Source organism: Triturus cristatus, chromosome 9 (genome assembly GCF_964204655.1).
Source record: "Triturus cristatus chromosome 9, aTriCri1.1, whole genome shotgun sequence".
NCBI classification, from domain to species: domain Eukaryota; kingdom Metazoa; phylum Chordata; class Amphibia; order Caudata; family Salamandridae; genus Triturus; species Triturus cristatus.
In genome coordinates this window covers 14,954,023-14,973,477 of record NC_140592.1, presented here as the reverse complement: position 1 = coordinate 14,973,477, position 19,455 = coordinate 14,954,023, and the positions used below count along the sequence as shown (strand labels likewise).

The 19,455-nt window shown below is 47.9% G+C and overlaps 1 protein-coding gene across 2 annotated transcripts in view; it reads right to left on the bottom strand.

Moving 5' to 3' along the window:
* The window catches only part of PPP4R2 (protein phosphatase 4 regulatory subunit 2), a 188,357-nt gene that overhangs the window by 14,462 nt on the left and 154,440 nt on the right, over positions 1 to 19,455 (bottom strand). For both annotated transcript variants that reach the window (XM_085624236.1, XM_085624237.1), the window contains exons 6-7: positions 5,596 to 5,670; positions 4,342 to 4,485 (exon numbers count right to left, since the gene is read on the bottom strand). In XM_085624236.1, coding sequence (XP_085480362.1) covers positions 4,342 to 4,485; positions 5,596 to 5,670 — 219 coding nt within the window. The remainder of the gene's footprint in view (positions 1 to 4,341; positions 4,486 to 5,595; positions 5,671 to 19,455) is intronic.

Here is a 19,455-nt window from a genome sequence, read left to right as displayed (position 1 = left end):
TCGGTAGTCGGAACATGACTTGGGTTCGTGGTTGCGTTCCAGGCACCACAGGCACATGCGGTGCGGATCTGTAACAGATATCAGTTTTTGGCAGGAACTGCAAGCCTTGAAACCAGGCATCCCTGACGTGCACCAGGAGTCGAAGACTCAAAAACAGTGTCGGCAAAAAGTCAGCCAAAAAGTGACTGGAGGTACCGCTCTCTCCGGATCTGCGCTGGCTAGTGCAGAAAATGAAAAAACGGACGTCAGCACACGAGGGCTGTGTAAGTAGCTACCCCGGCGACCACGATGCCAACAACCAATGTGGAGCCGACCAACGCCACCTTTTGATGAGCAGGGGTACTGCTGACGAAAAATTCCCTGGATCAAGTCTGACGCCTGGGGGTAATTCTACAGGTAAGGAATCTAGAACTAATTGTCTTTCAGATTACAAGATACACCAATCCAAGTGTCTTGGTGCTGAAATGGAGCACTACACCATTTCCTTAGAATTGTCAACAAAGGGCATCTGAGCACAAAATGGTTTTAGGTCACTGACGGTGTGAGAAGTTGGCCTGGTTATAGTGGGCCCCTTGCACCAGTCCAAATGACCCCTTATTGATGATAGGTTAAAGACCACCTTTAATGAAAGCTATCCTAGTGGTAGCTATGGAGAGCAGCCTTCAGGCTAAGTCTTAAAGGAATGTAAAGCAGCTTGTTTTACCAGTCTATATTCTCTTGAGTAGCTAAATGAAAGGAGACCACACCAAGTATATATATAAAATACATGTATTTATTCCTAAACACACCCTCCTAGTCTCTTTATGAGTCTAGAGGTAAAAGCACATAAGTTACACTTCAAATATGACAGTAAAGAAGCACAAATACACGTTAGGCCCTAGGGGTGGACCAAATCATATACTACAATTGTGGTATAAGAACCACAACTTAACTAGACACAAGGCCTAGAGCCTGTAGACTCGCTGGGACCCCAAGGAACTACCCAAGGTAGTGACACAGGGGACCCACAGGGTCCGTGTGCAGTGTGAGAACACAGCCTCGAGCTCCAGTTAGCTTCTATGGGGAAAGCCGTGGTTAGATTGTTAAAGATAAAGGACACTTCGAGATGGACTAGGACCAAACCCTCTTGTACTTAGACGGTTCTAGGGTCAACACCCACAGGAGCACTGGAGTACTCGAGTTACCTCACCCAGGGAAGCCGGGTGCATAGATGTCAAATGGTGTCTGTTCGCGTCGTCGTTTTCAATGGAAGCTGTCGAAGAAGTGCTGCTGCCGGGAACATGCGAAGTGTCCGAAGAGATCCAAGCCTGGATCGAAGATGCGAAGAACCTGAAAGCAGAGGGGACAGAGTCTGGGTCACTTGCCAGGGGCACGATAGACTAATGCCCACCGATGTCTGGTGTTTCAGGTGAAGCTCGACTCTTCAGCCACGAGGACCAGGAGGCGTCGAGGACTACCAGGAGCTGGATTCGAGCTGTCCCACGAAGGATGTCGAATGCTGCAGCGTCGGTGCCCAGATTGGACACAAGCCTTGGCAACAGCAACCCACGCAGAAAGGAAAAAGATGGTTCGGTGCGGACCAGCAAGGTCAGAGGGACTCCCCCAGCGAGGAGGAGTGAGGGCACGTCTAGAGCAACCAGGGAAGCCCAAAGAAAGTCAGAGTTACCTTCACAGGGACCCCACCACAAATCACAAAATGGCGGCCCACGGGTCACTCGAAGTGACTAGGCCGACCATCTTCAGTGGATTCTCTGCTCGGGGTCTGGGCTACAAGTAACCCAAGGCACAGCCTCAGGAGACGTCGAGAAGCTGATGCACTTGCAAATGTGCACAGTGTCCAGGGGTTCCGGTTCCACGGTACCCACGAGGGCTACGGGTCTCAGATTTGATGGGGACTCGGAGCTTCGGAGATGCAGACCGGACAGATGCGTCTTTGGTGCCTGCTAAGCAGGGCAGTAACTCCTTTACTCCAAAGGAGATTCTTCAGTCATCTGGCGTTTAACAGATCGTCGAAGTTCCAGGATTCAGTTTCAGAGTTTCATCCAGGGATATCTAAAGTTCTGGTTACAGAGGTTCCTTCTTTTATACCCAAGGAAGGGGTTGGACTAACTCAGGGGACCCGCCTATGGGAGGGTTTGGAAAGAGGGGTGGCTACACCCATTTCCTTTGTCTAAGTTTCGTGCCAGAGCAGGGGCTGGTAGCTCCTGCAACCGGTTTGAGCTGGACTATGCAAAGGGACACCAAATGTGCCCCCAGTGCAGGACTTCAAAGCGCTCCTGGAGTACTCCCACCCAGCCCTAATCCACTAAGGCCTGTCTGGGATGTGTTAACACCTCCCGGTGACAGGAAACCTATTTTCCAGGCCTCCCCTGCCGGTGTTTGGGTCAACAGCAGGAGGCCAGACCCTTTGTGATGCCAGGGCTCTTCAGCTGGTACCGGGTATACCGCTGCTGTCATGTGTATCCCTCTAGAAGGGTGGGATCATACTCCCACACCAGTTACTGGTGTGGGGGTATGATTCCAAGCACGACATGTTTCCGTGCAGCAAGTCCAAAGTTAGCATTTACCGTTTGGTTATAATGCACTTAAGAGTATATGGTCAGGCTGCATCACAGACAACCCCGAACAATAGATTCCGAAGGCTGCAGAGGGGTTCTGCTCATGCATGGGCACGCTCTCACACAAAACCAAGCCCCCTGCCTTCAGGATTGATAAGGCCTGCCATAGGGGTGACTGATAGGTTTCTATATGCAGTGATAGGTGAGATATAGTGAAACTATATCTCAATAAGGGGTGCATGCACCACCTTACCCAGGCTGCAGTAGCAGACCTGTGGTGTTATTTTGGAGGACTTCCCAGGGGTGGCATAATGCATGCTTCAGCCCGTGGTAGGTCTCTGGGATACCTATGGCCTGGGTACTTAGTATACCATATACTAGGGACTTAAAAGGGAACCCCAGAATCCAATCTGTTGTGTACCTAAGGTACTAGGAATCAATTTGGAGAGGAAGCAGCTAGGCTGGGGTCCTGAATAGCAGGGCCCCAGCCAGACTAAAGTAAAATAACAGTGATACAGCAGCAAAAAGTGGGAGTAACCATAAGAAGCAGACCCTACTCTCCTACAGATGGTGAATGTGTTTCCAGTGAGACTCTACAGCTAATTTCTCAACAAAATATGAAAGACTTGAGGGACACCTTAAATGTACTGTGCCCTCCACCAAATTCTGAGGTTGGGTTATCACCATTTTGCTGGAATAATCCCTGTAGTAAATGTTTGTACTCATTCAGAGCATGCACCGCTTAGCCATCACATTAGCTTCTGTGAAAGTATAGTAAATCGGGATTTTCAGCTAAGTTTAACAGTGCAAAAAATTGTATTAACTTTATCATACTGCTCTCCGACTTAAAAAAAAAATTGTATCCATTTGTTTAAAAACAGAATTGTGGACATTAAAGACTGGCAGACAATACTCTTCCAAAACATGGTTGATATCCTGTCTGACGTTCTACTATAGCTAGAAGCGATTATGCACTAGTAATAGAGGCGGGTTATCAAGCATGTTATGACGAGTATCCTGTCAGTCAAACTCCAAACAAGGCCCTGTTTGATCTATAAACAAGAGTTGTGAAATCCCAAATGCAAAAGTAGATGTTAACCCCTTCAGCGCTGCGGGAATTCCCCCGCGGTGCTGAAGGGTTCGAGCGCGGGCGGGCCCATGACGGAACGGTTCCGTCATGAGCACAGCGCAACCGATGCTCATGACGGAACCGTTCCGTCATGGGCATGGAAGGGGTTAACAATGTTTAGGAATGGAAATGGTCACCCTTTCAAGGAGCCATTCAAATTCAATTAGAGCCTTCCTGGTAGACATTTTATTGCCTGAACATAATTTCTTTTTAGCTAATAACATAGGAATTTCAATAGGTGAATTAGGGACAATATCGATATTTTGTGTTTTATTGGGTTGAAAGCACTTCCTTAATATAAATGATGCCTCCCAGTGCAGTTTTAAGTATCCCAAATCTCAGATGAATTGATTACAATTTTTTTTTTTTTTTTTTACATTTTCACTGGTGAACGGACCCAGGCAGGCCCCCAATAAAATATATTGCGATTGAATAATTCAGTACTCTGGGAAGTGTGTGTGATTCAATGGTGCAAATTGTCGATATTTCAAACGATCTAGGATGCTATGGAATTAAGCCAGTCTGCTAAAATGTTAATGAGTTAAACAGTTTTGCACAGTGTTATAAATGTACATTTAATAACTTTATAAAGTTATACACAATTTGAGCAAAAGAGATAAGCACTGCAAGCATAAAATGAAACAAAAGATAGACCTGTGGGATTTTTCCTCCGTTTGTTGCAAGTTTGAGTCCTTATTTTCAGAGCTGTCAGGTAAACCATTTGTTGTCATGGGTGTTGAAAGCGAAAGTTTGGGTCGATTCAGGGGTCTTGGCGTTCCAGGACCATTTATATTCGACCTAGGAGGATAAAAAGGGTAAAAGGATCAAAACATACATTGAACGATTAAATCAGCAATGAAGGAGCATTCCTCATGCAGCAAGATGCTATAAGCAGGCAAAGGTCTCAAAAGCAGAAGCTTCTATTAAGGTGGTGTGATAAGTGGGTCCGGCACCAGAGTAGTCAAACCAAGGTCTCAGCTCATGAGCGGAGTTCTTGAACAGAGTTCAATCCGTTCTCTAGAAGCTCTAGCCAATGGTGAACCCTCAACACAGACTCGGATGGGGCAACTATCTCTGCCATGCACATCACAGACATTAGAAAAACAAGAAAAAATGGAAGAGGAAGACATTGAAGCAATATATTTTGAACGAGCAATGAGGCCAACATAAGAATTTGGATGAAAAAATTGAAAAGGAAAAAGTACTTCAAGCACATGCCACTCAATGACTTATCATAAATGACCTGCACCTTTGGAAGGCACTTTGGTTCATGCTGCCAGAGAGTTACTAAACACTGTCCCTAGACAGCGTCTCGTCAAAAAACCAAAAGGGAAAGGAGGAATGCTGGCCAATATTTTTATCCACCGGCATTTACTCTGGGTATCATTGCAACTCATCATTTTTCGCACACTGCCACTCTAGAGAGGCCTGCTGCATGCAAATCAGTACTGACCCTGCTCCTCCTGCAAACTACCAGGCCCTGGCTGTGTTCTGGATAAGAGGCGACCAGGCCTGGCATTTCAGGCTGGACCGAGGCCAATTTGCAAATGGCTGGTTCTTGTCTGAGGTGGCATGGAGGACAAAGATTGACTGGGATGCTGTCCTCAGTAATAACAGTGGCTGACATTAATTTAAGCATTCCATCCTTCACTAATGTTTGTATTCAGAGGTAGCCTGGTTCTCAAGCTGAACATTAGAGACAGGACTCATGAAAAGAGGGAGAAACAAGCAAAACAAGGTAATGATGAAGCGCAGAGTCCTCAAGACATCCTGACTAATGCAGTATAACTAGATGTCTGACCAGGGTAAGACTAGCAGTGACTGCTCTGCAGCCACCTCCAAGCTGGGTAAGGGATGATCAGAGTCCAGATACACCTCTGTTCAGATCTCTGGTTCAAAAAAACGTACCTGTCCGTGTAACTCGGAGAGTGTCCTGGAAACATAACCCCATTCATCCTGTTCAAGCTATTGGAATTGGTTTTCCTGAAAGAAAAAATTCAAGAACTTTTACAGAGGTTAATAAAGGACACGTTTGGATTTCTTCCTGCTGCCCACTCTACATGCCTGAATTATGTGAACACGGGAAAACCATTATAATTCGGTATCGAAAGAAGCTACAAAGAACACATCTAGAAATGCAGTCCCATTCTGTACTTCGATATACGATGAGCAAAGTTAGTCTAGGTTGGACTACTGTAATGCACTAAAGGACGAGTTACTTACCTTCGGTAATGATGTATCTGGTAGAAACACAATCTAGCCACAGATTCCTTAACTTAGAATATCCCCAGGTGTCAGACTGGATCCGGAAAACTTTCCGCGGCAGCACCTCTGTGTGCCGGTAGGGGGGGGGGGGGAATGCCGCAGGGCTCCAACCTGACGTAGTCCACGGACGCAACGTCAGCGGAGCCATATATGCCCCTCCCGGCACGCTGACATCAGTTTATCAGAGAAACTTTTCTGCGCCACAACGCGGAGCCACCACCAAAAACTGAGAATATGGGAACAGTGTGCGAAAAAAGATTAAAAAGAAAAGAAGTGAATGGTGAAAAACAGCACCATATAGGACAGTGCCAGGCACTGTATATTGAAAACTAGTGAAGGGAAAGCACAAAGCACCGCTCAGAGAAGCAACACCGCAAAAGCGAAGGCTAAACCTCCCCCGGATGTAGAAGATGTGAAAAAAACATCATGGCAGACGACAAAGTCTAACCACAATACATAACCGTGAAGGGAACACATGAGCAAAGACAATCCACCACAAGACAGCACCAGAAGGGACGGTGTATCCCCAGTAAGAGACCTATAGCCAGAGGCAGAGGCAATAGACTTCAAACCACTGGACCGCAGGGGAGGTAAGAGACCCCAAGGCTACTGAGAAGGGGATAGCGGGGTGTGGGGAAACATGAGTAGATCAGAAACTGGACAAACCAGGGCGTAGGGCTGTAAAAGGACACATGAGCATATCGCCCAGTCACGAGAATGGGCGGAGTAGAGCAAGCATAACAGAATGAAGCATTCCGTGTAGGAGTGAAGTGAACATTGTCACCCTGCAAAAAGACAGCCACCCAGAGGGAAGCGAATGCAGGAAGCCCAACTTGAAAAGGTCCTCACAGAATGGGGAGGATGGGCGGGCGTTAAGGAATCTGCAGCTAGACTGTCTCTACCAGATACATCGTTACCGAAGGTAAGCAACTCGTCCATTTGATAGAGACAATTAGCTGCAGATTCCTTAACTTAGAATAGATACCAAGGCTATTTCATTAGAGGAGGCGGGGTTGCGACCGAACCCCACCAAGTTCCCGAGAGAACTTAGCCATCAGCAAGGTGACGAAACACAGTGGGAACTGCAAAGCCAGCGCAGCCACACCAGACCACGAAGCTCTGAAAAGAGCAGAAACAATGTGAGGCAAAAGCACCACAAGCCGTCAAAGAACGGCACGAAAACCCACGTATGTATACCGGGATGCGAGAAAAAGCATAAAGCTAGAAATGTTGGTGCGGAAGTGAGAGTTCATGGCTTCGCCAAGAAGAGGAACGGAGTCTAGGGTCCGATGGATCCGCAGGATCCGACGTGTCGACTGGAAGTAAAACCCAGAGAGATGACAGACTGGTATGACAGAGTCAGCACATACTGGTCCAGTATGCACAACAGTGGAAAAAAGCTCTGTCGAACCCGCACCAGCCAAGATACGTGGGGCAGCATTGGCAGGATGCTGACCCATGTCCAGAAAGTGCCGGTAGTACCAGAAACACAAGACACTCCAGCAAGCAGCCGCTCCTTCCCAAGACATGTGAGAGGGCTGACGGCAACAATCAGAAGCAGCTTAACAGGACTACAGTAAGAAGGATAGTCATCTGGAAGACAGGAACACACAAAAGCATACCGTGTGGACGGTAGAACCACACAAAGTATAGGATAAAAAACCTGCAGGGGAGCGTGAGCAACCCAGATGTGAAGGACGCATTAGCAAGTAGGCAACTGGTAAAAAGGGGTATCTGGCAAGCTGGACACCCCCACAAGAGCTCGTAAATTGAGCAGACCGGGGCGAAGACCACGGACACCGCAGGAAGGAACATTGCCTGCGCAACTCTGCTGTGTGAAGAGCACAGAGTAGATCTAGATTAAGAAAATATACGTATAAAAATTATGGTTTACCCGATAAAAGACTAGGGTACGTGAAAGTACCAACAGTCATATGGAAGCAGAAGTGGGCATGACAATGTCCAGAGCCGCAAGCGACATCGGCCACCCGCCTAGGAGGAGCAACAGTCTTCCGCTAGACAGATGAGGAGATGGAGCCAGACACGATAGTGGAAACAGTTAGGACAAACCTAATGGCCCAGGGACCCAAGAAGCGAGTACCCTGAAGAGATCACTCCTCGGAGTGTTACAGCAGGAACCCAACGCAGAAGTGTGGAAAACACCTGAGAAGAATGGAGCAGGAAAAGGAGGAAAAACTCCGTTGGGGAAGTGGCCAGAAATGGAGTGCATAAGGCAATGTACAGCATAAACGTACATGGCGTAGATGCCCCTTTGAAGAACAAGTACAGACAGGGCTTAAGTACGAGAAACTAATACCTATGCCGAAGAGGGGAGGGTACAGCCAGCATCGCAGAAGCGGGAAAAGAACATAACCACCCTATGATAGTGAATCATACCAGGGTGCACTTCAAATACGAAGACCGTGCCACGCAGCGGCTTTGTCCTGGCGCTAACAAAGGCAGGTCTTCAGCAATGAAATAACTGTGCCTGGACGGAACCGAACAAAGGCCCAAAGGGACAGTGGCCGTCGAAAAGAAGAGCAGCCAACCCAGACAAAGAGGAGCCCAGCGATGCTGAAGAACGTCCCAGTGAAAGGAAGGCAAGGCAGAAGCCTCACGGCAAGAAACCCATACCAATGCCTGGAAGTAGAACCGACAACCGTAGACCACAACCCTTAAATATAAGCGCAATACAGCGACACCAACATGTGTGACGCATACAGTAGAAAGAAGACAGAGCGATTCATAGAAGATCCCCGGTTAAGAATACTCCACAGGAGCGTACCAAGCCTTCTTAGGAAGGCAGCTACACAACAGCCATCAATTACCCCACACAGGGTACGTCTTAACCCTGGCAAGGGGGCCTCTTCTGGAGCTAAGCTCACAGACAGAGGACTGCAAAAAAGGCAGAACCAGCCGACGAGCTGCACCAACAAAGGCAAACACGGCGGCACATCCGTCCAGACCATTTGGGTATTACGTCATGAACCAAGGGTCCCAAACAAGGAAGGCAACGCTGCCTATGAAGAAAAAGCAACAAAGTCACACATCGTGTGACAAAACAGGCCAAAGACAAGAAAGCAAGGGCCATCGAATCAGGGGGGACCAGACATGAGGCGGGAGACCTCTGAATCAGCGTGACAATCAAAAAGGTACACACCATTGAATGTCAAATCCCCCAGGGCAACCTGAACGTTGTCAGGAAAATGACTATCGCGCAGCTATGCATGGCGGCGCAAAGCAATTGACCGGGCCATTGCTCTACGAACAGAGTCGTCAGCGTCCAGGGCCGATCAAATGGAATATTGTACCAATCCAAGGTCATCAAGAAGACAACGTAAGTCAGCACTGGGCCCTTCTGGGAGAGAAGGAATAAGGAGCTCAACCAAGTCTCAAAGGAAGCACGTGCGAACAGGCAAGACTTGTTTAAGGCACGGATGCCTGCACTGGCGGAGGCAAAAATGTTGCGTCCACGTGTCTCCAGCCACCGAGAGTCCCTAGTGGGAGGGAGTAACGGTAGAGCAAAAGAAGGCTGCAAGGCGAAAGCCGCCTGAACAACCAGTTCCTGAGCTCTAGGGTGAAGGGACCAGCAGACCGGATCGTCCGGGGCTGGGCGATGCCGGCGAGTAATGGCTCTATCAACAGGGTCACCAGAGGAGGGCCGTGCCCAGGTCCCAAGCATGACATCAAACAAAGACCCACTGAGGGGCAGCAAAGGCTCCACGTCCACAGGCTCCATGTGGAGTAGATCCAGTAAAGGATCAGTGGGAAGGGAAACCCCAGGTGGCTGCAAGCGGAGAATATCCGCAGCCCTGCGAATAGCCCTTGCGAAGGCTGCACTAGCCTCTGGCGCTATCTTTGAAGGTGACTACAAACCGTCTGTCGGGGACGGTTGAAGGCTTACTCGACCACTTGAGAACAAAGGTGAACAGCCTGGGGTTGATCCAAAGGCCAAGGAACACTAGGCACCTGCACCAAAGGGCTCTGAAACGATCCTGGGCATGGTGAGCCCAAAGGGAGCTCATCCTCCTGTAATAAAGGAGCCTTCGGCGCCGATCAGCGTTGCTCCGACGTCGCTCCGACATCAAGAACCTTTAGAGGGGACTCGATCCGGGCGGACGGCGACTCGACCTCCACCTGTGGGAAGAAGGAGAGCGACAGGACGTCGAACTCGGTGCCGCGGCCATCAGTGCAGGAAGCCGCACGGGGCTATGCATTGACTGGACGGGCGGGCTGGACAGACGACTGGGATGCCCCTCCGGGCCGTGTCCCGTCGACGTCGTATTGACGCCGGAGTCGATGCACACAGCCGGTGCCGAGGACTAATCCGCCAGCGAAGACCCGACATGAGTGCCTTCCTCCTCTGTGGGACCTGTACGCGCACCAGGGAGAGGGGGTAACCCAAAGAAAGACTGGAGAGCCTTAGAATAGGACCCATTTGGGTTATTGTCGCTCTGACACCCCGGGAAGGGTGGGTATGGGGGAAGACGACTGTTGGGCGCCCATGTCTGGCATGGACCGAGAGCAGCGGGATCCAGCGTCACGCTTACGGGAGGAGGACCTCCGTGACTTACGCTTGTGCTTACCAGTCTCCAAACGACATCTGCGGGAATGACCACGTGAGGGGGCCCGATCCAGAGAGGGAGATTAGCGGCACAAAGGTGAAGGACCGGACATCCGGGCGGCCAGCAGCTTCATACGACGCTCCCTAAGGTACTTCGGTTTCATTTGTTGACAGGTGGTGCACTCAGAGTCGTGGTGCACCCCCAGGCACCACATACATATCGGGTGCGGATCCGTGAGACATCTGCTGCTTGCAGGTCTCGCACGCCTTAAAGCCCGACGGCATCCCACACTGTTCCGTGACGCCGAAGACGTCGAGAAGGCTGGAAAAACAGGCCAAGGAATCACTGGTTTTCCAGGGTCTGCATTGGGACGAGGAAAAGAAGAAAACGGATGTCTCCGCACCGGGAGGGGCATGTATGGCTCCGCTGACGTCAAGCCCATGGACGACGTCAGGGCGGAGCCGTGCGACGCTGCCCCCGGCGCGCAGAGGTGCTGCTGCGGAATGTTTTCCAGATCCAATCTGACACCTGGGGATATTCCAAATTAAGGAATCTGCGGCTAGATGTCTCTATCAGATTGTATGTATTCATCGGCGCTCTTTAAAAAAACTTCAATGTTGACAGAATGCAGCAGTTCAACTACCAGTTTCGGATGCTTTGTAGGAGCTTCATTGGCTTCTGGTAAGGAAGAGAGGATGTTTAAGGCCTTATGAATGAGACATATGACACTGTACAGTGGCGACCCAGCATACCTGAAAAAACATAAACTCTTGATACTCCCCTAGAAGAACCTTGAGCTTAACAAATTCTAAAATTTGTAATGTCCCAGATGTCAGAAGAAAGAAGTTGGGTGGCAGGAGCTTCATCTATACTACCTCACAACTCTGGAGTAATCTGCTTGACCAGCTCAGAGCTCAGCCTAGTTTATCCAGCTGTAGGAAACACCTTAAAACGTGGGTATTCTCTCAAAACACTCGATAAGCTTTAGGACTTTCAGGCTTTAAATGGCAGTTCCTTGATCTTCCATCACACAACGTTGTAGACTTAGCATCAAGAACCCTATGGTATTCACGCGCTATATAAAATGTATCAATATGTATCAATGCATTCCGCACCTTGGAATCGTAAGCTGATCCCGCATCCGAGATCGCTCCACAACCGATCCTGCTATTTGAGCATTTACTCGTTCAACCCCAGCTCCCGCCCTTTCCTCGGCGGGAGATTTCCTTCAGACTTTTGACAGAGGTCAATTCCGAAATAACCACCTTCCGTAACAGCCCTGATGAGTCACAACAGCTACACGTTGTGACGAAACATGTGTCGGCTGATTATTTTCTTATGTATATTGAGTTGAACATTTCATTAAAAGAAATCTTGCACGCAACACGCCTGATGTCAACCAGTGTATGTTCACAATAAGAATTCTCAGACACTTTCTGGATTATGTTGAATACAAACAGAACCAGTTAATTATCCATACGTGTGCACAGGATCTCATTTTCACTGCCCCCATGTTGACGGCGTCCGGAGAGCAGCAGGGGAACCCGGTACCCACAATGCAGTGGGGCACGAGCACAGCGAAGCCTCTGAGTCCCGCCCCCCGTGAAGCTCCTCCTCTTCAAGCCCCGGCACCTCCCCTCTTATTTCCAAGCAGCTCACCGCGAGCACTACGAACCTGTGTGTGGAAGAGTTAAGTGGGACTAGCTATGAGAAGTTCTAGTTAGCTTAGAGGATGACTGTGCCTCCTAAGGAGGATTGTGTATAATGCATAGCCTAAAGTCTTGAATTTTATACGAGACCTGTATATGTTAATACGCTTTTATAATGAACCAGAAGAATCACTATTGTTTTCCGAAAATGGTCATAATTAGACATGCCTGACATGCCCAGAAAGGAATCAGAAGCCTGCACGTTACAAGGGCTTAGTTAACTACTCGCTATATCAGTTTAAGCGGGAGTGCTACAGAAGCAGATTCTATTGTTTTATGACACTTCTTAACTTTTATCTTGAGCTTGCAGGTCAACGTAAGTCAGAAGTAGAAAGGGTGACAGAGAGGAAGAAAAATATTAAAATGGCAAAGAAAACATAAGATAGAGGCAAATGAAGTGAGACAGCATAAAGGAAAGAAAGTACAATGCAAATAATAAACAAAGGAAATTTGTGACGCGGCGGAGCGTGGCGCGCACGCTTGGTGGGGGCGGGGGAGCGCATTACAGGCGGGGGAGCGGACCCTTTGAAGTACAGATGCCAAACGGATTGCATGGCGGCACAATGCACGTAATTGTGCGCGTGCTCGCCATGCAATCCGCTTGTGGGAGCACTTTTGGGAGCCCCTTACTAGAGTCTCGCATAGCGATTGCTATCGCAATAGCTAGGCGAGACCTAAAAATGAATGTGTGTCCTCATGTAACGTAACTGGTGCTATGTAAAGCGCTCCGATACCAGATTGGATTTGGGTCAAGTTCGCGCTATATAAAACTCTGCAACAAAAAAAAAAAAACACCACATCAGCATCTTGCATGGAGAAGGACCTCTAAGGGCATTAGTTTGGCAGCTGGAATAGTTCAGATTCTCATGCTTAGCACCGTTTATGTGCCACCTCATAGGTGGAACTGGAAGGGATTTGCTACTTACCAGTATGCATCTGTTCTTGGCATGTAGAGCTGCAGATCTACACACTGTGCATAGATCGTCATCTGGTGTTGGGCCCCGATGTTTGCACTTGTTTTTGTCTTGTAAAGTCTTTGGAAGTCACGAGGTATGTGACTCCTCCTTTGGATCATAGTGCGCATGAGCATCGGCTCCATCCTCCGATTGTTTTTCGCCAGCAGGGAAATGATGGAGCTTAGTAAGATACAGGAAAGATGCCCATGTGTGGTGTATCTAAGTAAGATAATACTGGAACAGATAAAGGTAGCCGGATGGGTGTGAGTAGATCTGCAGCTCTACATGCCAAGAACAGATGCATACTGGTAAGTAGCATATTCCGTTTGAAGCATATGAGCTGCAGATTACACACTGTGCATAGATTGTAAAGCAGTATCCTGTTCTAGTGGTGACCACCAGAATCTGTTGTACTAGTTTGAAATAGTGTTTTGAGTACAGCCTGGCCCACACTAGACTGTTGTTTAGTTTGCACATCAACACAATAGTGTTTTGTGAATGTGTGCGGTGTAGACCATGTAGCGGCTCTGCAGATATCATCTAAAGGAATGTTCCCTAAAAAGGCCATTGAAGCCCATATCTTTCGTGTAGAGTGGAACAGATAATGTACGTTTTGCTTTGTGGTAACAAATCTGTATGGCTTTGACAATCCACCTAGCTATCCCAGATTTTGATATGGGGTTGCCCTTGTGTGGTGGTGAGAAAGACACGAATAGTTTTTTGGTCTTACGAAAAGGTTTTGTTCTCCCCAAGTAGTATAGTAGTGCTCTTTTGACATCCAAGGTGTGAAGAGCACTTTCTGCGACTGTTTGTGGCTGCGAGAAGAATACAGGCAGCTCTACAGATTGATTGAGGTGGAAGGGAGAAATGACTTTAGGGAGGAATTTTGGATTAGTGCGGCGAACAACTTCATTAAGATGCATCTGCAGAAAAGGTTCTTGAATGGTTAGGCATCGCCATCATCTATAAGGAAGAATTCAAAGGCCGCTTTTCAAATAGCCCCATACCGGAGTGTGAGAGCATTCTGTTTCTAATTCACCTATCCCCACACCTCCTCCTTTTCAGGTATACTTTTATACCGCTCGCCTGGCCCAAATACGTCCTTTCGTCAAGCTTTTCCAGATAATGTAATTAAATTTGCCAGTTCTTCATCCAACTTCACGGTGCTGAGAGATTTTAACATTCATTTTGACAAAATGGAACACCCTCAAATATCAGAGTTTGTCGATGGACTAGAGATCTTACAGTTTTCTCAAAAAGTCTGGGGCCCTACACACAGTAAAAGTCACCTTCTGGATCCAATCTTTTCTAATATCCAGTCTTTGACTGTTGGTCAACCCACCCCCCTTCCTTGGACTGACCATTTTTTGATCCCTTTTATATGGGTTAGGCAGGAATCAAAAATGGTACTGCCAAACATAAAAAGGTTCATTCGAACTTGGACAACCCTTTCTTGGGACGAGTGGGAAAATGAACTGGAAATCACCCGCCCCCCTTTACATTTTAATCCCATAATGGCCAATGATGTTTTTAATAATTGGCTGGAGGTTTCATTAGACAAAATTTTGCCAAAAAAAAGGATTCAGGTGAAACCGGATCCCAAGAAAAACCTGTGGTACTCCCCAGAACTTAGGAAACTCAAACAAGAGTGTAAAAGATGCGAAAGGCAATGGAGGAAAGGATAGAACTCTATATAGAAACGCCATTAGAGTTTATAAAAGCAAGATTAAATCTGCGCAATGTATCTTCTTTCAGCTAACTCTCCGAGAGAACTTTTTCAGATTGCAAAATCTTTATTGGCACCTTCTTCTCCCTGCCCCATCCGGGAGAATGTTCAATCCTGGTGCAACCTAATGGCAACATTTTTCTCTGAAAAAATTAAAACCATCTATAAATCTTTTTCCTTGCAGAAAGATGTTGGTTTGTTGCATCAACCGGAGGCAGGTACAGAACAACCCCTCTTGGCAGAAATCCCCCTGGTAGATGAACTGAAGATAGAGGGAATTCTTACCCATCTCAAATCCGGCTCCCCGTCCGACCCCGCCCCTCCTACTGTTCTTTTTACAATTAAAAAGACAATCCTATCACCATTGGTCGCACTTATCAATGCGTCGTTTTACACAGGGATTGTTCCTCCTCTGTGGAAAAAGGCAATGGTTAGGGCCGTGCTGAAAAAGCCCAACCTAGATATGGAAGACTGGTCAAACTATCGACCCATATCTCTACTCCCTGGTGTCTGTAAAATTGCCGAGAAATATGTTAACTCGATGTTATCTAACTTCCTTGAAAATAACGCCTTGCTGCATTCTTCGCAGACTGGCTTTAGGGCTAAACAGGGCACTGAGACTGCGCTTATGTCGGTAGTGGAGGAAGCTAGGAAGATACTAGATAACGGAGGCTGCGCTGCAATTATCCTATTAGACCTCAGCGCAGCCTTCGACACTGTGAACCACTCACTCCTAATTAAACGGCTCCAAGATATTGGGGTTAGGGGTGCGGTTTTGAAATGGCTCAGTTCTTTTTTGGAGGACAGAGCCTTCTCCGTCTTTGCGGACGACTGCATCTCTGACCCAGTACCGCTTTCATGTGGAGTGCCCCAGGGCTCAGCACTAAGCCCTACATTGTTCAACGTCTACCTGAGTTCACTGGAAAGCATGGTCACCCCGTTTGGGGTGCATATAGTCACCTATGCAGATGATACTCAGCTAGTCGTTTCTTTGAACAATGATAACAACTCAGGTGGGGCACTTACGACATGTCTGGAAAGAGTGGGTAATTGGATGGAGGCATCCTACCTCAAGCTCAATGGAGCAAAAACAGAGGTTATGTTTCTCGGTAAAGCTACATTTATATCCGCTGAATCCTGGTGGCCAGTTAGCCTTGGTTCCCCCCCCCATCCCTAAAAAAAAAAACATAAAAAGTCTAGGAATTATACTAGACACCAAGCTTGATTTTAAGGAACAGGCACGAAAGGTTGCAGGTACCTGTTATGGTCTGCTGCGGATGATCAGGAGGATTCTTCCCTTGCTCCCGTGTGTGGCTAGTAGAATACTGGTACAGGCTCTTATCCTGTCTAGGTTGGATTATTCAAACGCCATTTACTTGGGAGCCCCGCTATCTACCACTAAAGTTTTGCAGACCGTACAGAATTGTGCAGCCCGACTCTTGTTGAATATCCCAAAGCGTCTATCCGCTAGGCTGGCACTTTCCTCATTACACCAAAGCTATGTGTATCATACAAAAATCTTTGAATGGGAAAGACCCTTCTCTGATTGAGGCCATGATACATCTTCATCAACCACATAGAACTCTAAGATCAGAGGGCAAACATCTGTTGACAGTTCCCAGAATAAAGCGCACCAGATGTGGAGGCCGTAGGGTCTCCTACTGTGGTGCGAGACTCTGGAACACCGCCCCTATGTACATTCAATCTCAAAACAATCATGCTATCTTTCGTAAACAGATAAAGACCCTACTTTTCCCCTGAAAGTACTATCTGAGGAATAGATTGTTCACTAGCACGGGGATGCCTCTGGGTAACCAGGCGCTTTACAAATGCTATTTCATTCATTCATTCATTCATTCGTGCTTGTAGTTCACTAACTTCGTAGAGAAGTAATGGCTACGAGGAAAGCAGTTTTCCATGTTAAGAATTGTAGCTCACATTTATGTAGAAGTTCAAATGGCGGCCCCATTAGCCTTGTGAGAACGAGGTTTAAATTACAGAGGTGATGGTGGTACTCTGGGGGGAATTATTCTTTTGAGTCCTTCCATAAAGGCCTTTATGGCAGGTACTCTGAAATGTGAAAGATGTCTATTTTGTAGATATGCTGCTATGGCAGCAAGATGCAGTCTGATAGACGTATAGGCTAGGTTGCATCTTTGAAGGTGTAGTAGCCTATGATGTGTTGGATAGACACATCTAGGGGATTAGTGTTGTTGTTATGGCAGTATATCACAAATCTTTTCCACTTGGCTGCATAGCATGCTCTAGTGGTAGACCGTCTAGCTTCTTTTAGGACGTTCATACAGTCAGGAGGAAGGTTAAGGTAACCGAATTCTAGGACTTCAGGAGCCAGATTGCTAGGTTGAGCTGAGCTGGGTCTGGGTGTTGTATCTCTCCATGGTTCTGGGTTAGGTGGTGTGGAGAGAGGTGTAATTTTTGGTGCGGGACTACAGAGAGTTCCAGCAATGTGTTGTACCATGGTTGTCTGGCCCAAGTTGGAGCAACTAGGATGAGCGTTAAGGAGTGTTGCTGTAGTTTGCGCACCACCAGCGAAATGAGTGGGAAAGGCGGAAAAGCGTACGCAAATCTGCCTGACCAGTTCATCCATATCGCATTGCCTTTGGACAATGGGTGAGGATACCTGGCAGCGAAGTTTGGGCATTTGGCATTTTCTTGGGTGCCGAAGAGGTCTATCTGTGGTTGCCCCCATATCTGAAAAAAAGGTTGAAGAACTTGTGGATGAAGTTCCCACTCGTGGATTTGTTGTGTTTGACGGCTCAAGAGATCGGCTATTATGTTTTGGACTCCTGGGACATGCTGGGCTAGGAGAAAAATGTTCTGAGGTATAGCCCACCTCCATATGCTCTGTGCGAGCTGAGAGAGCTGCAGAGAGTGTGTCCCGCCTTGTTTTTGGATATAATACATGGCTGTCATGTTGTCGGTGCGGACCCAATGTAGACGTATCCCTTGAGAAAATGTAGGATACAGACACCGCCAAATCTATGGGTGCCTTGCAGTCGCAAGCTCCAGACGGTCCTTTTGTCGCTTATCCTTCAGAAGCACCCATCGAGGCTACTCCTCCGATAGCCCCTCCACCTCTTACAAAGCTTCCGCGCAATCCACCTTTACTAGAGGTTACCAAAGGGGTGGTTACAGGGAGAATAACAGTCTTGCCTGGTATTGGTTTTTTAAATGCTTTTAAGGCTAGGAATATGGCTAGTAACTCCAGGTGGTTGATGGAGTAACTTTTGTTGAGGTGACCACCTGCCCTGAATGGTGTGATGTAGTAGGTGAGCTCCCAAGCCGGAGAGCGATGCGTCCGCTGTCATGACTATTTGAGGAACTGGCGCGAGGAACGGTGGTCCTTTGGAAAGGTTCTTGGCGTTCCACCACTGCAGAGAGCGATGGGTATGACGGTCTACCAACACCACATCTGTAAGCTGACCTTGAGCCTGGTTCCATTGGCGTGCTATGCACTCTTGTAGAGGACGCATCTGGAATCTTGCATGAGGCACTATGAATATGCAAGAGGCCATCATCCCTATGAGTTGCATGAACACTCGAGCTGGAAGAGAGTGTTGAGGTTGGAATCTGGTGAGAAGAGCTTGCATGCTCGCTATCTGGGCGGGACTGGGGTAGACGAGCGCTCTTGAGGTGTCTATTGTGGTACCGAGGTATTGTTGCATGTGGGACGGTTGCAGCTGGGACTTGGCGTGATTTATTGTGAACCCCAGGTCGTGAAGTTGTTGGATGGTGGCGTGAGTGTGTTGTACACACCGATTGTTATGAGTTGGCTTTTATAAGCCAGTCGTCTAGCTATGGGAAGACATGTATGCGTTGTCTTCTTAGGTGTGCCGCCACCACTGCTATGCACTTGGTAAACACTCTTGGTGCTGTGGTGACTTCAAATGGGAGTACTTTGAATTGATAGTGCTGACCGCCCACTACGAATCGGAGGTATTTTCTGTCAGCGCTGTGAATGGGAATGTGGAAATAGGCGTCCTTGAGGTCTAGAGTAGCAAGGAAGTCACCATGGGAAAGCAGAGGGAGGCCCTGCAGAAATGTGACCATGTGGAAGTGGTCTGAGTGTATGTATAGGTTTAGGGGTCTGATGTCTAAAATAGGCCTTAGAGATCCGTCCTTCTTTGGTAAACTCCCTTGGTTTGTTGGTGCAGGGGAACTGGTTCTATTGCACTTTTTTATAGGAGGGAGTTTACCTCCTGCTTTAACAGTAGCAAATGTTCTGGTGACATTGGACGGTGTTGGGGAGGTGGGGGGGGGGCGTGGGGGCTGTTAGATGTTAGTTCGAGACATAAGCCTGATTGAAGGATTTGGTGGACCCACCTGTCTGAAGTGATGTTTATCCAGGTAGGGAGAAATTGGTGGAGTCTTCCCCCCAACTGGAGTGGAATGGTGGGGGGGGGGGGGGGGGGGGGGGGGGGGGGAAGTGGAGGAAAGTCATGGGGTAGGTGTGGCGGCAGAGCGAGAGTTGTTTTTGCCTCTGCCTTTGCTGTTATTCCCCCTGTAACCACCCCTTTTGTAACCTA